Below are 20792 nucleotides of genomic sequence, written 5' to 3'. Positions count from 1 at the left end.
TACTGATATTTAAGTATTCATTGATATTTTTATTGGATAGTTTTAATATTATTGAGTTATTCATGCATAGTACGGGTGTACAGCTAGTATATTTTTAAAATTTTAAAAGTATAAACTTTTGTACTTAAAATATACCATTAATTTTTAAGCAAAAACAATATAAATAATAATTGCTAAATTTATAAAAACTCTAATATCAGAAAGCTTTCACTTTAATTTCTTAGTTTATATATGCTTTCCCTTATTTAACAATTGATGTTACTAATATTAAAATGTCGGGTTATAAATTTTAGAAGATTTAATACATTGGGGAGCTCCTCTAAATATCAAAATAATTTGATTGAGATGTTACATTAACTTCTAAACTTATTTAATTAAAATTAAATAAATAAAAATAAAAGAATAGGGGTCAAAGCAAAAATATAAGGTTTGGGCTTTGACCTTTAGAGTAATGTGTGGTGTTGACTGCAGAGTGAAGCCGTCGGGGTGGAAGGCTTCAACTCCAGCTATATATATAGTAACTTTGTCAATTTGATTGTCCAATCCTAAATAAATAAATAAATAAGTTGACTTTCCCTTTCTGAGACCAATAATTACATTCTTTTTCCTCAATTTAGAGAATTTCTTAAAATTATGCATGTGTATGAAATTATTGACAGGCTGTAGTGTATATTAATGATTAGAGACTTCAATTTCCTTTTATTTCTGGATTTCAACTAAATGTGTGATTATTATATATTGATATAAAGCTTTTATATCTCTAACATTTACGGTCAGGATTAATTTTATATAAAATTATTTTCAACGTAGACAAGTTAGGTCAATTTAAAAAATAATTTATCAAACCGTTTTCCAGTCATGAAGCGTGTCTACAATTTATATATGTGTCATTTTATCACTCATTAGTAACAGATCACAACTGTATTTTGTACGAGTTGGACAAAGTGAATCCAAATATGTTTATCGAATTTAAAAATATTCATTTCCAATTAAATTATTAAATCATACAAAGTGTGAAATTTATTTTTTTAGAACTAACAGAATAAGTAACAACTCGTACAAAATACAGTTGTGATCTGTTACTAATGAGTGATAAAATGACACATATATAAATTGTAGACACGCTTCATGACTGGAAAACGGTTTGATAAATTATTTTTTAAATTGACCTAACTTGTCTACGTTGAAAATAAGTAACAAAATAAGTAACAAAATATTTGTGTTTTAGGTTCTACTTGTTTTGGAGTTAGAGGAGGTTAATTAAAGGGGGAGTTATTTTCCTAATCTTGTTTGGAAAGAAGTTTAAAAGGAGGTGACTCTTTCTCTTATATTGCTGAACTTTCAGCCACCATCTATATGCCATCAGCCTCGCCTTTGATCGGGGGTGGACTAAGTTATGGGTTGAAAGTGATTCGTCGTATGTGGTACATTTTATTCGATCCCGCTCACAGCATGTTCCATGGACACTCAGACAAGACTGATTAAAATGTCTCCGTCATCTCGAGTCAATGTCTTTGGTTATCACGCATATATATAGGGAAGACAATCAGGTAGCTGATTCTCTGGCCAACTTTGGCAAAACTGCTCCTAGTGTGGTTTGGTGGGATGATATTCCTTCGTTTTGTGCTTTGGCCTGTTTTTGTAATCTAGGAGGGCGATATGATTACCGCTTCGCCTAGTCTGACACTGTTATTCTGCTTTTTGGCTATTGTACTCTCTCTTTTTCTCTTTTAATAAATTTGGCACAGGTACTAGGCTTTCTGATGGGGATGTCAACCTCGTTGGAATGTCCGCCTACTGTTTACCCTGTTTGCCGGTCTTTACTTAAAAAAAAAGTTTAAAAGGAGGTGAAGGTTAAATGATAGTTAAATGAAGGTTAGAAAACCTTGAAATAACTCCAATTTCAATCCACCAAACTGGTAAGATCAGGAGGTTCACTAAATAACATCTTCTCATCTCCCTTTAATGAATCTTGTTAAACCTTCATCTAAATAAACCATTAAGGTTAAAGCACAAGAATTAAGAAATGTAATTAATTTTAACTAAAAGACTTTGTTACCTTTGTATTAATTGCACATACTAATTAATTTTTATCTATTTTCAAAATAAAAAAGCAATTTAAAATATACTTGGTAAAACATCAATTAATATGTATGGATTGAATCAAAACATCATATATTAATATATAACAAATAAAATGCTTTAGAAAGACAAATATTATGCAACACAGTGGCGGAGCCAGAGCTCCAAGTTCGGAGGGGCTCCATTGCATGGAGATTTTTTTTCTTAATAATAACTTAAGGCTTAGATTCATAGTAGTCAAATCAAAATTTTTAAATTTTCGTAAATTTGATCATATTTGTAAACATTAAGGTACAAAACAAGTGAGATTCAATATAAAGTAAGGATAAGGTGCAAAAATACTCTAATGTTTACACCTAAGATCAATTTTACCCCTAACGTCTAGAATGGTGCAATTTTATCCATCGGATAAATTATTCATCAAATTGTCTTCTCGGTCATGAATTTTGTAACTAAAAAAATACAATTAAAAATAATAAAAGAGAATGAGGTTAATAATGATATTTTTAAAGGAGGATGAGGTTTAAGGAAAAAAATTAAAATGAGATAAAAAGTGATGAGAGGAAGATTCAAACATATCACCAATTAGGTATAGAGATTCTTTTAACTATCACTACAACCAACTATGCAAACTTAGTTTTATGTCATATAATCACATTCTACATTATAAGTACTAATTTTAACTATTTTGGGGGGCTGCTCGGGACTGAACCACTATTCGTCAAGGGTGTTCCGGAGGGTCGGAGAGTCGGGAGACCCTCCCCTACCCCCTAGCTCCGCCCCTGATGCAACACATCATATTTTGCTTTGGATAGAAATATATATATCATATTTGAACATAACAGATTGTTTGGTATGTTGTGTGTGTCCATAAAATTTCTATTTAGCTGCTACCATCACTTTTAATTTGCTATTTATGTTTGTTTGGCACATGTTGTGCTGCCTCTTGTAAAATTAAAGAGTATATTTTGAATTTTACTAGATGTTTGGTATAACTCTTTTTTTTTATGAGATTATTCATGACTTTAGTAGATAAGATAAATTACATTATGCTTCTTATTACAACTAAGATATCAAGTTCTATTTGTCTCTCTTATGACTTCTGCCATCACTTTTAATTTGATTTAATAGTCTTTATGAAAAATAAATTCTAGCTAATCTACTAGTTTCAAAATCTGTCAACGAAGCTTACAATTAATTCTCTATATGATCTATTTCGGACAGGGTAGTAAGAAAGATCTTTCACATCATTTGTGTAAATAGCTTGATTATACTTATCAGGCATCACGATTTTTATTTGGATCTTATATGTGTGAGCACACATAAGGCAAATAATGGCCAATTTGGTCTGAGTGATAAAAAGTTGAACCTTTGATTTGAGGTTCGCTTCCCCACTACATCAAAATTTAGCCCTTATTAGTAAGTAATAGGGATAAGTACAAAAAAAATGCATGTGGTATACCGGTTTTGCGAACTGGTACCTGTGGTTTTTTTTTTTACAAACTCATGTCTGTGCTACATGCCGTTAGCAAACAGATGCAAAATTGACTAACGGTGTTAAAATTCAAAGAGAAAATAGTTAAATTGGTCCTTATATTTATTTATTTTATAAATTAACACCCATAATTATCTAATTATCACAAATAAACCCCAAAATTAAAAATAAATATCAAAAATACCATCTTTTAATTTTTAATTTTCCTTCTTCTTTCTCTATCTTCTCTCTCTCCTCTCTTCTTCTTCTTCTTCTTCCTCCTCCTCCTTTCTTCTTCTTTTTTTTTAAATTTTTTTTTGAAATTCCCGTTCTTCAACGTCTGTTCAAGACGTTGAAGAACGTCTGGAATTTCCAGACGTCTTCAACGTCTGGAATTTCCAGACATTGAAGAATGTCTGGAATTTCCAGAATTGAAGAACGTCTGGAATTTCCAGACGTTCTTCAATGGAAATTTCAAAAAAAAAATTTAAAAAGAAGAAGAAGAAGAAGAAGAGAGATTTGTGGTTCTTCCTGATCTTGGGACTGGGTAGATCTACTTTTACCAAAATAATTTTTTATTTATTTTTACAATCAAAATATGTTATGATAACCAATATATGTTCAGACACTTCTTTATCTTTCCTATGTTGGTTATCTACACATGTATCACCAATGACACTTTTTTTTTTTTTTTGAATATATCACCAATGACACTCTGAATAGGAATTATGGGCTTATCTTTTCAAACTTCCTTCAAAAGTTTAAGGAGAAGGTGATTTGTCTTTAATCAAGTAAGCCCACAATTTTTTATTTCATTGTCGCCATAGCAACTTGTTTTCTCCCATTTGAGCCTGAGTTTCTTGCGGTTTTTGCAAGCTAGCAATTAGTATTGCATTAGGGTCCATATTAGTGTTTCGGGCTATACTAGTCCTATCTGAGGTTTAGGTGATCGATTTGAGGGGTTTCGATGTCACGTTCATTATTATTGAGGGTATCCTTTTCGGTTACTATTAAATTTAGTAAAGAGTTTGGGGTTATTTCAGAATTCGTATGGCGGGAAATAATATTACCTTGATTAGAGTCTTCATGTAACCCTCGAAAATATGTCGAATTAGGATTTTTGGAAAAGAATGTCACTGAGTACGTCTATGCTCATAACAACAAATGGTCGGAAATGTAGACTTATAAGGTGTTGTCTTCTGTGTACACTCTGATGTCAAAGTTAGTAAAAATAAATATGAGAGAAAAAATGCTTAATGTAATAATGAGAATAGAGAGTTACCTTTACTATTTTTCCTTTTATATAGGTTCAAAGCAGTGTTGAATGACCGTTTTACCCCTTAGACGGTGAAACAATATGGTTTGTGGATTTCATTATCAAGAGGGGCATTTAAAATGTTATGAGCCAGTTTAGTGGTTTTAGTCTTAAACATATATTATGAAAGGGAAAATTACAAAATTGGGTAAAATGTGAGACCCATTTACATATTTAGACCATTTTTCCAATCCATTCTATACTATATTTTGTAACTTTCCTAAAATACCCCAATCTTTCATTTTCCCCTTCCCCTTCATCTTCCAAATCCACGATTTCTCTTCCCCTATCAGACCCGTTAACGATTCAATCTCGGTTTTGCCAGTATCGGCTCGATACCCATTTCGCTCCTATACGCAGCAGGTTGCACATCAGTATCAGCAAAAATAGCAGATAATTTTTCAGGCGGGATTAGTGGATCCGAAACAGAGAAAATGAACAATACCAGGAACAACATACTTCCTTGGAGTCTATTCCGTAAGGCTCGAACTTGTAGAAAGCTTCTAGTTTGAAAATGAAAGAAAGTAGAAAGCGGAGCAGTTGCAGTAATGCTTTCACCATTGTTATGATCTGAATGTTACATCTCACTTCGCATATTGTGCAATATGCGAAGCATATTGCGAATTTGCGAAGTAAAATCATTCGCATATTGTGCAATATGCGAAGCATATTGCGAATTTGCGAAGTAAAATTATTCTTCTAATTAGCATATTGCGAATTTGCGAAGTAAAATCGATTTTGCTAATTAGCATATTGCGAATTCGCGAAGTAAAAGTCATATATGCGAAGTCAGACGGAATGGAAAATGAAAAAGACTAAAATTTTTCTAAGTGTCATATATACATGAAGGGTATTTTTGGAAAGTTACAAAATATAGTCTAGATAGGTAATGGATTGAAAAAATGGTCTAAATATGTAAATGGGTCTCCCATTTCACCCAATTTTGTAATTTTCCCATTATGAAAATGTATTCATCCAACATTCTAAATATATCATAAATATAAAAAGTTTGGTCCTTTTATTCCATAATACAGTTCAGGTCAATGAGGTTTTATTCGCGGTTTCAAATAATAATAAATTTTCAATTTTACCTGATGAAAGTCAATAGTACAAATAGGTTCGGTCATAAAGAAAAAGTCAACGATTCTAAATTTTTTAATTGAGTATTCATTCCAGGTAAAAAAATATCTAAGATTCATGATCAGCTCTATAAATAGGATTATAAATGAGGTAAGGATTATCACTCCCTGGTTGTGAATCTCTTAACCTAGTGGTTGAGAGCTTACATATACCGTGGGAGATCATGAGTTCGAATTACATCCGGGTCTGGTTCTTTTTTCGCACACAGCGGTGCTGTTTTCTTTAATGTAAACGCATTGTGTGCAAATTTTTTTTTTTTTAAAGGATTATCACTCTCACTTATTGATTTGATACAAGCTCAATGATAAAATTTAATAGGGATAAGCTGAATTGAAATTATCCTATATTAATCTATTAGCAATCAATTTTTGTTTATAATAAATAAAAAAATATTATAAAATCAATCTATAACACAATAGCTTTATTTTTTAATTTAATTTATACCATGCATAACACAAAAAAAAAATTCATTTTTTTAAACTTAAATCAATATATAACATAATAAATTAAGTCAATATAAAATGCAAAAACCTTAAATTTATAACCATAATTCATCAATTAATATTTTCAATTTATCCCTGATTTTAATCGTCCAAAATTATCATAAGTAAATTAAATTAAACAATCAAATAATAATACTAAACTAAAAAAAGCCAAATTAAGTCCTCAATTAATAAATTAATATTTTTAATTTTAATCATAATTTATCACATTTTCAAATAATAAAAACTAAAATAAATTTTAAAATAACAATGGAGACTAAAAAATATTAGTATATATGCATCATGAACTTTTAAAAACTTTATTGCTTACCTAAATTTATATAATGTTTTATTAGCTCATTAAACTTAATTAAAATATCATGATGAAGCCTCTAAATCTTGAAAAAATGCTCTAAAGATCTAAAAACAAAAATTTACTTTTTTTAAAAAAATTTAGAATTGTAAATTAGACTCTCTTTTAGAATAGATATTTATTTTTTAAGTTTTGAATTTATTTTATAAATTTAGCTAAGTTGAAATGTATATCAATTTAAATAAGTTCAGAAACTAAAAAATTAGTAAATAATCATGAATAAGTTCAAATGGTTAACACATTATTTTAAATAAATTTAGATAATTAATGGATTTTTTTAAACAAATTGAGAAAGCTAATTATAATTTAAGGACCATTCAAACTACTGTTAATGTACTTCTAAAAAAGCAACTACTTTTAAAATTAGGCTATGCTTACTTTGTTTTTAATAAAATAAGTCTTACTTTGTTTTTACCACTATTGAATGAACTTATCACCGCAAACCTTTAGAAGATGTTCTAAAGGTACTTTATATATAAAAAAAAAAGTAGATGTCCAATCTCTAATGGGCCGAGCAGTTTTTATATTTTTAAACCCAAATTCTAAAATGACTTTGTTTTAAAAATTAGGCTTAATTTTTGTTTTTATGTCCAGTCAATTAGCACTGGGCACCATATTTCATCTCTGAGTGCTTTCGTGTTCCAATAAAAAAAAATAAAAAATAAGAGACGTTGACATAAATAGGGATAGTTACACAAATATTCCCCTTTCAATAAATAAATATAAGTTTCCACAACTAGTAAAACTAATTCTTATTTTGTCAGATCTCTAAAAAGTATATATTTCCTGTATTTTAATCCCAACTGTTTTTTTGACAAAAGCAAAATAAAAAACTACTTATTTCATAATAGTATGAATTTCTTGTGTGTATTGATAAAAAACCAAAAACAATTTACATAACTGTAAAATAATATTCAAATTTGAATCATCATGTAATTTTCTCACATAAATATTAGGGTATTTTTAGAGTAATATTTTGGATCAATCAGTTCGACAGTATTAATCATCAATCCAACCATGCACATGTAATAGTATTGAAAACCATCGGAGGATTAATACTGTCAAATTTCTCACCGTAGAACACCACCACCCTCTTTGGGATAATCAGGGACGGAGCCAGCCCAATGTCTGGGGTCCGAGTCTCTGCAACCATCGGCTCCACTCTTGAGTATCTGTAGTTCCATTTCTCGCAGTCCCCTTTAATATAATCTACATAAATTTTAGATAGTAACATTTCATTGTTTAAAGGTAGATTAGATGATTAAAGTTATTTGTTTCTTTTTAAAAGATCCTAGGTTCAATTCCGCCCAACCTCAATTTATTTTAAAAAATGTTTATTTATTTGAATTTGAATTTTCAATAATTATAAAACTATGTTACCATTATTAATTTATTTATTTATTTTCATAACACTTTTGAACTCATTTTTATTATGTCTTTTCTATTAAAAAAATTAATTTCTTATTTTTGAGACTCAAATAACTTAATTTCTAAATTAAATTTTAAAATTTTAAAACTAAAAATAAGAAAATGTAAAAATCTTTTTACGTTGAATATATTTAATATTTTAGCAAAAACACAAAAATGATGATAGTTTAATATGTTGGAGGGTAAAAAAATTGTCCAACCCTAATGGACTGAATTTTGAAAAATTACTCATAACCACACACTTAATTTTAACCCCAACTCTAATTTCATGCTCCACCACTGGGAGGTGATCGTAACAAATGGGGGTGCTCCACCCATTCGAAACTCTTTGGTTTTTTGAAGTTGAATTATTTGGATATAATACGAATATCAAAACAAACCCCGTAGGAATATGTTCTTTCTCAGAGAAAGAATCTCGACGGCAACATAAAACATACTTGGGGATCCATTCACTATAATATAGTATCACCGATAAAAAAAAATATATATTGCTATATTCCCTTTACCAAAAATGATATCTTTTCCTTTTTTTTTTCTATTAAATCTCCAAAAATTTGGTGGTAACTAACTAACATGTGTTTCTAATTCTATAATTAGAAGGGATAATTACTAATCTGACCCAATCAAAAACCCCAATTTACATATCTAGCCCATCTTGCCTTAAAGTTACCAAATTAGACACTTTCACCCATTTTGGACAAAACTAACCTTAGTTCTATTCGATCAATCGATCGATCTTCTTCTTCTTCTTCTTCTTCCGCTTCTTCTTCCGCTTCTTCTTCTTCTTGTTGTTGTTGTTCTTCTTCTTGTTCTTCTTCTTCTCCATTTCAACTTCTTCTTCGGTTCATCTTCTTCAATTTTTAATACCAATCGTTAGCGATTTTTGACATATTATGTTCAATTTCCCGTACAAATGGTATATTTTTAGCTTATACGCTTACTTTTCTCGTTGGTTTTGACTCTTTCTTCATCTGTAATAGTATCGTTTCAATTTCCTCTATTTTCCATAATTTTTTTCCATTTTTCTCAATTATTGTCGCATTTGGGACGAAATTTTCGCATTTCGTCACAAATGCGACAAGAGTTGTCGCATTTCGTAGCATTTGCGACGAATGCGATAATTCTTGTCGCATTTGCGACGAAATGCGACAATTCTTGTCGCATTTGTGACGAAATGCGACAATTTCGTCACAAATGCGACAACAATGGAGGAAAATGGAAAAAAATTATGGAAAATTGAGGAAATTGAAACGATACCATTACAGATGAAGAAAGAGGCAAAACCAACGAGAAAAGCAAGCGTATAAGCTAAAAATATACAATTTGTACGGAAAATTGAACATAATATGTCAAAAATCTCAAAAATCGCTATCGATTGGTATCAGAAATTGAAGAAGATGAACCGAAGAAGAAGTTGAAACGGAGAAGAAGAAGAAGAAGCGGAAGAAGAAGAAGAAGAAGAAGAAGAAGAAGAAGAAGAAAAAGAAGAAAAGAAAGAGTAGATCGATCGATTGATCGAATAGAACTAAGGTTAGTTTTGTCCAAAATGAGTGAAAGTGTCTAATTTGGTAACTTTGAGGCAAGGTGGGTTAGATATGTAAATTGGGGTCCTTGATTGAGTTAGATTAGTAATTATCCCTAATTAGAAGCTGTAATTCCGTAAGTGATGATGTCGGCTAAAGCTAAAAAGAAGAATCCAATTTGGCTACCATCACCCATCCTTTGATCCCTTCTTAATGCTACAACCATTGAATGCTTCACTGTTCCTTCTTCTACCTTTACCCACCAACTGACCTTTTTTACACTCCAAAATTCGAAACTGAGGATGCCAAAGATAGTGCTAAAAGCAGGGAGCAGACCACCATGGGTAGGATTAGCGGCTGCTGCATGGGTTCAGATAGCTGCAGGGAATGCTTACAATTTCCCACTCTACTCTACAGCGCTCAAAAAAGTACTCGGTTTCAATCAACAGCAAATTACTATCCTCGGAGTCGCTAATGATATTGGAGAGAATGTTGGCTTGATCCCTGGAATTGCTATCAACAAGTTCCCTCCTTGGGCTATCCTCGCTGTGGGTGTCGTTTCTTGTTTCTTAGGTTATGGCGTTCTTTGGCTTGCTGTTAGCCAAACCCTCACTGCCTTGCCTTATTGGCTGGTGCGTCTTTCATTCTTACCAAATTCATTCCATTCAACTAGTAGTGTAGTTGATTTTGCTAGAATTGAAGTCCTTTGTATTCATAGAAGTATGTATTACACTGAAATACATTTAGGATTTCATCCTTTGCCTGCAAAACTAACACATATTTCATGGAATTCAGATGGTTGCTTTATGGATACATTTGAGATAAAGGAGTAATTTGGCCCTTGTTTCCCAAACTCAATTTGCTACAAAATGAAATTAAGTTTTTGGTGAGAAATTACATGGTGTTGATTGGCCGGAGAATATTGTAGTTATTTGGTTGATCTCCATGTACTTTTGAAATGAGGGAAGTCTTGTTTGGACATTCATTTGTTTTATAGTTCAAATCCTGCCTCTGAAGATGAGAATATCAACTTGATTTCTCAAAACTGTTACTAGTTTAATCTGATGATACCATACTAGTTTCAAGACCTAATCATAGGATAATCTGCTGCCATCATCCTTTTAACTAGAAATCATTTCTTGATGAAATCCTGGTAGTTCTGTCAAACAGGGATACTTCAATTGTTTCTTTTTAGATTAGTGATTGTTCCTTTCTCAATTTCCTCTGGAATTTAGAATTTATGTGCTTCCCTTGCAAGTGTTCAACATCTACTAGCATACTTATTATGAAATAGTCATGAAATTTGGTGATTTAATGAATGATCTCTATTGCAACTGTTTTTCTGCTTTTACTAGCGATATTTAAGATGCATGTACAACTACCAACTTAAATATTCCAATCAAAAAATAAGAAAATGATCAGATATGTCTTGTTCCTTAGTAAACTCCATCTTAAGAGTCTTAATGGACCTATGTTGGTAGAATTTCAAAATGGCAATATTAGAGGTAATTTATCTGGTAGTTCTTCCTTGTTAGAAGGAACTGTGCCACTTAGTATAGGCTCTCTACAATTCCGATAAGTGGTTTTTGTTTAGGAATCTTATGCAATTTCTTTTATAAATTCAGACTAAGAAAATTGGATAGATTCCTGAAACCATTGTTTAGGGAATACTTTTTGTAGAGCATTCCATTGAATATTGTCCTTGGCTAGCTTTGTCTGAGAAGTTCTAAGATGTTTGAGGATAATAGGTAATATAGTATTCAAGTGATCATCAGATTTGGACTAAGTTCTGGTCACGAGATTGCAAAATTTAATTTTGGAAAGACATACGTCCACTGTTATTTGAAACAGTTGTTATGAATGCAATGCTGCGGAGTCAACTAGTTAAAGAGTTGTCTCTCAGGCAATCCACAGGGTTCTGAAAATGACTCATTTCATCTTTTCCAGAGATTAAAATCTTAGTAAGGTCTCTGATAAGAGGGTTTCTGTAACAGCTAATATATAGAAAATTATTGGAATTCGATGAGGGTAATATTGATTTAATGATCATTTATGTGAAAGATTTATTCAGGAGGAGTATAAGATGCATAAACATGGTAGTTTTGAATGGTACCAGACAGAAAGAAGATGCTAATGAGGAGGATGGAGACTAACTGATTTATATGGATGTCTCAATTTGGTGCATATGATAACTTCTGAAACTGGTGGTGTCTTCTAAAATTTATGACAACAGAGATAAGAGTGAAGAAACAAATCATCCAAGTGTGTTATTCTGGAGTTGTCAATATGGCTCTTTATTTTCACTGAAAAATACTGAATTAGAAGGAAACGGATGAAACACATTGCTTCACATTTCGATGCATTAGGGATGCATTTTTGCACTACTTTTTATGGATACATCTAATGATGATAGTATGCAAGTGCTTGTGAGTAGTGATTAGTACTTCTTTTATTTGAAATTTGTTGATTGAAATTTTCATAAGTTTGTCATGTATCTGATATGATCAACTCATAGTTCGTTCCAATTATCCATTTTATCGTATATGTAATTTTAACCTTCTATGTTTTTTTGCTCTTGCAGCTATTCATTGCACTTGTTGTTGCCACGAATAGTAATGCATGGTTTGGTACAGCTGTGCTTGTGACCAATATGAGAAACTTTCCCCTAAGTAGGGGTACTGTTTCCGGCATTCTCAAAGGTTATGTTGGCATATCTGCTGCAGTATATACATTGGTATACAATCTTGCACTTGATGATTCAGCATCAAAGCTTCTGCTGTTTCTTACAGTTGGAATTCCAATTATATGTTTACTGATGATGTATTTTGTCCGACCCTGTACTCCAGCTTCTGGAGAAGAAGACTCTTCAGAGCATGTCCATTTTATTTTTACCCAAGCTGCAAACGTTGTGCTTGCGCTTTATCTTCTTATATCCACCATAATAAGTGATATGGTGTCTCTAAGTTATGTTGTTTCATATGTTCTACTGGGCATAATGGTTGTTATTATCTTATCTCCTCTTGCAATTCCTGTGAAAATGACTCTTTTTCCTGCAAGACGTAAGAACAATATCCCAGAAACTGATTCTTTCGAAAGTCTGGTTTCGGGAGAAGGTGAATTGACCACAGCTAATCCTTTGTTGGCACCATCTTCATCGGCAACACAGCTTGGAAGTTTTCTCGAAAATGATTATACTTCAGATGTAGAATACCTCCTTGCTGTGGGTGAGGGAGCAGTGAAGAAGAAAAGGAGACCTAAGAGAGGGGAAGATTTTACATTTCTCGAGGCCTTAGTCAAGGCTGATTTCTGGCTTCTTTGGGTGGTCTACTTTTTTGGGGTTGGTTCCGGAGTTACCATTCTCAATAACTTGGCTCAGATTGGTGTTGCATTTGGTCTTGATGACACAACAATATTGCTTGCAGTCTTCAGCTTTTGCAACTTCGTCGGCCGCCTTGGGTCAGGAGCTGTTTCTGAGCACTTTGTCAGGTCAGTACTTGACTTGAATATTAAGTACTATATTGATTTAAAATGTCTGGAACCCTAATATGAAAAATTCATGTCATTTCAGGTCAAGAACGATTCCTCGAACGGTGTGGATGACATTAGCACAAATAATCATGATTATAACGTTCATTCTGTTTGGATTTGCCGTTAAGCATATTCTATATATTGCAACAGCTCTGATTGGTGTCTGTTATGGGATTCTCTACTCTGTAATGGTGCCAACTGCATCCGAGCTTTTCGGGTTGGAACATTTTGGTGTAATATACTCATTTATGTTGCTAGGAAATCCTGTAGGTGCTCTTCTTTTCTCAGGGCTGCTTGCTGGATATGTTTATGATGCAGAAGCTACTAAGCAAGGAAGCTCCTCAACCTGTGTAGGTCCTGACTGCTTCAGGGTGACATTCTTTTGCCTAGCCGGATTTTGTGGTTTGGGTACCATTCTGAGCATAATCCTAACGACTAGGATACGGCCAGTTTACCAAATGCTTTACTCGAGCGGTTCTTTTCGTGTGCGACAATCTTCAGGGCATTGAGGAAGATGAGCTTAGTATGTTATTTGATAAATGATTAAGAGATACCTATTTTGCAGAGTTCATAGGAGTATGGTAACTTAATGGTTATAGGCTGACAATGCTGAGATATTTATTAATACCCCTAAATAAGGAGTTTGGCGTATAGGTAGGTTAATTAGGATTTGTTCAGTAAAAACTCTTTTACTGACTTGAGAAATTTAGGGGGAGATTTCCAATTTATAATGTTCCTAATCCTACCCTCATCATGTATTAAATTTTGAGCCAAAACTGAGATAGGATGATCCTCAGTTTGTGCTATAAGATTCAATATTATCCAAAACAAAGAAAAATTGGTACATGTATTCTTTGTTTTCCATTCAGGAGTTTAGTTATCCTCTTACTATTAAAAGAGAGAAATAATCTACTGAAATGGAATTACCTCTTTTATTACTTCTTTTTTTTCTTGTTCTAACTTCTGTTTTCAATTCCTTTATGAACTAAGGAATATAGTTCTCTGCAATTTTTGCCAGATCTTAAATATCTATGTACAAATTCAGCCCAATGTTTTTTTTTTTTTGGAGAAAACATGTTACTCCTATTTTTCTTTTTCTTTTTTTTAGATTTTTCATCAAAACCAATGAAGTATTTATTAGCTTGTTAAAATGATTATCCCCTAGCGTATGAAATTGTGCTGTGTGCTATTTTATTCTAATGTTGTCCAATCAAACATTAATTATGTCTCAAATATGTAGCTATTACTAATATACTTACAGATAACTTATCAAAATGCTAATAAAAAACTGTAGTATGACAGTCGTAATTTCTTGTGTCTATCGGGAAAGAAATCAAGTAGCCGATGCATTTTTTAGTTTTGATCGAATTAGCGTGGATTTACATTGGTGGGATATGCATCGTTTTTTTTATTCTAGTTAAAATAGTGATAACGTTAACGATGGATACTTATATCACTTAGCCATTTAGGATGGATACTTATATCAGTTCATTTAGCCATTTGGTTTGCTTCTCGTTGTACTTTTCATTCTTTATTTATTGTATTTGAACTCAGGTTTGGGGGTTGCTAGGTGTCAATCTAGTTGGGATGTCCCCGCTCCTGGTCCCTACTTTAATAAATAAATTGGCTAAAATATTTACTATATTACTAAAATTGCATCGTGTAATAAATCTGAACATTTCAAGAAACGATATCTGAACTTTTCAAGAAACAATAGAGGTAAATCTAGATCTTATCTGAGTATAAAAAGTAAAGTCTATGAAAGTAAATAAAACTGACTTGTTGAAGTTAATTTGTATCTTCACAATCACCCTTTTTTTTTTAATATCTTCCCCTGTTTTAGACCATTCTAAAGGAAAAAAGGCAGCTAGCTTGATAGAGATGGAATTGGTCAATGGAAGTGAAAACATGAAGAGAAATGCAGTAAAATTTAATATATGCAAAGAAAACTATAACAATCAGTGTTGAGAAAGACACAAATAATAGTCTAACACACCCTTCTTTTCTGTCAAAACTACAAAAGCAAAGGTAGACAATCTCAGTGCTCAAACTGACCCTTCATCCCAAAGTATACCCTCTGCCCCACCCTCCACCCCCCTCTAATTGATCAAAAGCTAAAGCTATTTCCTTTATCACTCAAACATTACTCTTTTTTTCTTTTTTAAAAAAGAAAACCATGAATTGGGTGAGAAATCAAAAAGAAAATTCAAGTTGGTTTCAAATTCTGAAACATAGCATCCCACCTGATTTCTTCAACACCAGTAGCCCAGTAACCATCATCTTCTTCAACCTTGTGATCTTCTTCTTTATGATAAACCATAGGACTTGAAAAGCTGTCTAATCTTGGAGCAGAAACCATAAGATTAGTTCCATTTGTAAGCAGCAATCTATTCTGTTGACCAATTAACAACTTGTTATTCCTCTTCAACATACTAACTCTCCATTTACCATAACCAGCAGGCCTAGGAACCACTACAAGTCCAGAAGAAGCAGACTCATCATCATCTCTCCCAACCCATGTTCTTATATACTTTGAAACACATCTCTTTGTTCTCTTAATCGCCACAATAACTCTTGCCATACCATGTCGACCTCCTGATCCTCCTCTCTCCTTTCTGGCTACCTTGAGGATTTCTAGCCTGTGTTTGGCTATGGATATTCCCATGCTCTGAAGAAATTCATGGTTGAAATATGCTAGATCTTCATGTTCTAGCTCGTTTTGTGAAAAAGCAACCCCATATTCATATACAAGAGATGGTTCTAACCCCGTTTTTGATAGCCAGGAGAACCAATCCATTTGGGGAGTGTTTGTTTGGAGGACTTTGAAAAGTGTGAACTAGTATATAAGGTGACCATGAATCATGTGCTTGTTTTTGTGGAATATAAGATAATTCGGTGCACACGTGCTTGCCATGTGGACGATTTCATAACCATTGATTGGACAACATATGATTAATCAATGGCTATGAGTGTATGCATATGGTGTGTATACAATGGACTTACTTTATTAAAATAGTTAGGGTGTGGTGTGGTTGAATCTTGAGAGTGACTAAAGATAAAAGGGAAAAGAGAGATGTGGGGTTTACATTACAATCTTAATTACGTTTCTCTCCAAATATGTGCTAAGTTATCAAATTTCGGAGTGGTCCTGATTTAATGAACCTAGTAAACAAACAAACTCATGCATTTAATATATTGCAATAAAATGTCTAATGATTTCCTCAATTTTGAAAATCACCTTAATATCAGTCCCTTGAGATAAGGTTACCAGTACATTTGGAGTGAAAGTTTATAAGGCAGCTCCCAGATAAGCCGAGCAAAGAATAGCCGTGTCCGCCAGATTTGAGTATAAAAAAGAAACCTTCACACATAAGTTTTGATTTGGAAAAATGATAATTTGATAAAATCTTGACATGTCAAAAGGTGCTAACAGAGAATAGTTATAAAAAAAAGGTACATTGATTATATATATATGGGGGTCATTACGTATGCTAAAAAAAATCCTAGCCTTTGTTTTTTACTTTAGTTTTTAGATTTGAGTATTGTGTGACTTGAGCTTCAAAGTGCTTATAGCGATGAGTCATCAGATTTGCTCAAATATAGGAGAAAAGGTTGAGCCTATTCTATTCAAACTCATTCTTAAATTTATGTTATACATCAATTGGTGCGGCGAGTGTGAAGCTGAGATTCAGTAATAAATACATCGGTATGAATATGACGGACGGAAATCTAATAAAGAACAAAGGAAAACTATTTATCAACAGAATGTTGAGAATATCAGAGATTAAGAGTGTAAGAGATTAATATATGATATATGATTGAGCCTTAACTATCAGTTTGAGCTTTTAGTCAAATCGGTTCCTTGATATGGTATCAGAGCGTGTAAGTGTGTGTTATAGATTAATATATGATATATGATTGAGTCTTAACTATCGAGTTATGATGTCAACAACAAGTGAATTATAGTGGTTAATGTATTTGCTTAATGATTTATATGTTCAACATCCACAACCTACATTGCTTTTTTGTGACAATATGTGAGCAATACATATAGCAAAAAATAAGCAGTTTCATAATAGAATAAAGCACATTGAGATAAACTGTTATGTCATCCGGGAAAAATGCAATCTGACAAGGTTCATCTTTTGCTTGTTGCATTTACTCATCAATAAGCCAATTGTTTCAAAAAGGCCTACATTCACCATTATTTCATTCGGTTTTGCAGGGATCAGGCATATTAAATATTTCACATTTTCATCTTGACGGGGGTATTAACCATATAAGTTAACTACACATTAACTACGGCTTATTTGTAACTAAAGATAGTTAGAATTAGTTAGTTTGTTAGGATAGTTAAACGTTTAGGGTTTATATAAAGTAGTTAGTTGCAGTAGACTTCTTCTCTTTTTTTTTTAAATATACTGTCATTTCTTCTCATCTTCTTTTATATATTTCGAATAGTAAAAAATATAATTTTAAATATAAATAAAATAAATAATGCATAACTATTTTAACTGAATTATATGTATACAACTAATTAACAAGTAGATCTAATGTCTTAAAATAAAAAGACTAAATACTTGATACATAATGTTTTTATTTCTTTGTAAAATTTGTAAACTCAAGTTCTTCCTTCTTACTAGTGGAATTGCAATGGCATCAATCACGGCATGGGAAAATACTAGTGAGTAGTGGAGACACAACTACTCTACTTGTCTACGTACAACTTCAACTATATATATATATGTGAAAATAAAACTTATCAAAGTGCGGTTAGTGGAGAAAAGTGGGCAAATTCTACCACAAATATTCAAACTTGCCTATACTTTTGCTTTTCCTCAGATTTTGTGGTCGTCTCAACTCTTTACATTTCATCACTTAGCTTCGCGATCTCTTTCGACTCAAAATTGACATAAATTTAGCTTCTTTTATATTTATATCGCATTGAATACATCTTTTAAGATATCTTATATATCTATTTTAATACGTCTGCATTTTGATGTGAACTCTTCTTTCATTACTTTGAAATAGAAATAAGAACCTTTCATTACTTTGAAACAGAAATAAGAACCTAAAGGACACAAAGTATTACATTTAGTAAATCGAATGGACTAATTAATGTTATGTAGATATATAAAGTGACAGTAAGTATTACATTTGTTGAGTTGAAATGAATGATAGGTTGGATACCAAGTAGATGGTGTTAAATGATAAAATAAAACAAGTTTAGAATAGTGGAAGTATTGAGCCTTTTTTTTTTTTTGAATAAAGTATTGAGCATATATATTTCCATCCAATGCTACCTAGACCTCTTCATGAGCCGCGCTCGGGTTGGATTCAACGGACTTTTATCTAAAAATGTTCATCCCAGACCCAGTCCATTTTATATAAGCCCATCTAAATCTATATATTATTTTTACTAATAAAAAATAAAATTTATACTTAAAAATAAATAATAATATATAAATGTATAAATTTATTAATTATTATTAATAGACGGGCCGAGCTGGACTGGCCCATGCTATTTTTATAAATTCCAAACCCGTCCAAAATATAGACGGGTTTTAACAGGCTTGGATCAGATTGGACCTAAAGATAATTTTTCTTGTCCAAACCCGTCCAAAATATAGACCAGTTTTAACAAACTTGGATCGGATTGGACCTAAAGATAATTTTTCTTGTCCAAACCCAGTTCAAAAGACACAGACCTGAACGGGTACCCGGACCCGTCAACAAATCTAATGCTACCTAATGATTTGAATCATCTAATAATTTCTATGGATTTCAACCAAATTTTGTTAAAACTCTAATAATGTGCTAATTAATTGAATTCTTGAAATGGAAGAAACCATATATATGTGACTTAAAAGAGTTTTAAAGTGATAGGAAGGTTGATTAATCAATTCAATATAGTTAGTTATAACTTTGGATTAAAGCCTTTTAATGTGTAAAATTTCCATTAAGGGTGCTCCTTTTGACCATTTCTATGCATACAAACATTGACTATATAAGTGGTGCCTTTTTCTCTACCACAAAATAAATAAATATATTTGGTTGCTAACTTTCTGTTTAATTAATAATAACTACATTTAAATTATTTGATTTTTGGAATCTGCTTTTCTTGAGCAATAGAAAAAGTGGGAAGGCTTGGATATATAATATTAATTTGTCTTATTATTAATTAAGTTGAGTTTGACTTCTAGTTTAATTAATTGTTGCTTTATTTTATTTTATTTTATTTTTGTAGTTGTTGTCTACCATGATGATCACTGCCTAATTAGCAATTAGTAGTAATTTAAGGCATCATTAGGGAAATCAGAATATGATCAATTGAAAAGTTGGAACTGCTGACCTCTTGCTTATCAAGAAAAAAATAACTAAGTTTCTCAAAAAAAAAAAAAAAACAAATACTGTTGGCATATTATAAATGAATTTGAATTTTCTTTTCTTTAAGCTTAATGATAAACTAAAAATTGTAGGCCTGGGTCAAATTTTGGTTTTAAAAGATTATTAAGGAAATTCAGTCATATTTTATAAATTTATAATAAAGAAAAAGAAAAACAACAAGGTAGACTCTATAATATAATTAATTTAAAGCAAAATAAATATCATTTTTGAGATGACTTTTTTTCTTTTATTGTGAATAAAATTTGTAGGTAGAGTCATCCTAGTGATAAATTATAGTGTTTGTATATTGTTGATTTAGACTTAAATATGGTTTTAGCGTAATTATATTTTAATATTATTACTATGCCGTCACTATTTAACTAATTCTTCTTTTTTCTATTATTATAACACTAAATTATGTTATCTAATACCCCTATATTACCAAAAAAAAAAAAAAAAAAGTAGCCTCTATTATTATCTTTACCAAAATATAAGCAATAAATTATGTCATCTAATTTATAATTAATTAGTAACAGAATCAAAATTGGGATTAATTAGATCAATAAGTTTAGTTCTATAATTAAATATAAAAATTATTCAATCTTATGTGTGAGCTTTGTTTATTTACTTGTGTGTAATGTTGGATAAAGAATTAAAAGCGTGAAAGTAAATTTTTTTATCATTCCGATTTTGTGCATTGAATCTCCTATCTTTTATGTTAATATGTTATACTTTTGATTTTTTTTTTATCAGGCGGTTTGTTTTACCTTTTGTTTATTGTTTGTTGTTATGGTTTGATGTTTGCTGTTGGAAAAAACTGTTTTTCCAAAAAACAGATATTTCCTGCTTCCGTAAAAAGCTACTTTTCAAGTGTAAAAAGCAAACAGGAGATCACTAACCAAACACCTAAAACTTTACATCTTGAAATGAAAATGCAAACATGAACATGAAAATGAGCAACCAAACTCCCTCTAAGTATATATTTGTCACATTAATAAATTGTGAACACAAAACTCAATTAACATACGTTATTCATTTCATCTGTGTTTGGAATTATATG

At 31.5% G+C, this 20792-nt stretch overlaps 2 protein-coding genes across 2 annotated transcripts; one reads left to right on the top strand and one right to left on the bottom strand.

Moving 5' to 3' along the window:
* The first annotated feature begins 10016 nt into the window (after positions 1-10016).
* Positions 10017-14276, top strand: LOC136223169 (protein NUCLEAR FUSION DEFECTIVE 4). The gene is made up of 3 exons (XM_066011037.1): positions 10017-10449; positions 12399-13303; positions 13386-14276. The coding sequence occupies exons 1-3, from the start codon at positions 10120-10122 to the stop codon at positions 13852-13854; spliced, it is 1704 nt and encodes a 567-aa protein (XP_065867109.1). The 5' UTR covers positions 10017-10119; the 3' UTR covers positions 13855-14276.
* Positions 14277-15254: 978 nt separating this feature from the next.
* On the bottom strand, positions 15255-16191 carry LOC136223213 (uncharacterized). The gene has a single exon (XM_066011099.1). It carries the CDS (start codon positions 16140-16142, stop codon positions 15552-15554), a length of 591 nt encoding a protein of 196 aa, XP_065867171.1. The 5' UTR covers positions 16143-16191; the 3' UTR covers positions 15255-15551.
* Positions 16192-20792: the final 4601 nt, after the last annotated feature.

This window comes from Euphorbia lathyris, chromosome 3 (genome assembly GCF_963576675.1).
Source record: "Euphorbia lathyris chromosome 3, ddEupLath1.1, whole genome shotgun sequence".
Classification (NCBI taxonomy): Eukaryota; Viridiplantae; Streptophyta; class Magnoliopsida; order Malpighiales; family Euphorbiaceae; genus Euphorbia; species Euphorbia lathyris.
The sequence above is the reverse complement of the archived record's forward strand: the minus strand, read 5'-3'. Positions and strand labels throughout refer to the sequence as shown.

Bases quoted from the DNA above. Each gene is read 5' to 3' on its own strand.
- LOC136223169 (XM_066011037.1), top strand. From the start codon at position 10,120: ATGCCAAAGATAGTGCTAAAAGCAGGGAGCAGACCACCATGGGTAGGA. The intron at 10,450-12,398 runs GTGCGTCTTTCA...TTGCTCTTGCAG, and splicing joins CTGCCTTGCCTTATTGGCTG to CTATTCATTGCACTTGTTGT. The intron at 13,304-13,385 runs GTCAGTACTTGA...ATGTCATTTCAG, and splicing joins GTTTCTGAGCACTTTGTCAG to GTCAAGAACGATTCCTCGAA.
- LOC136223213 (XM_066011099.1), bottom strand. From the start codon at position 16,142: ATGGATTGGTTCTCCTGGCTATCAAAAACGGGGTTAGAACCATCTCTT.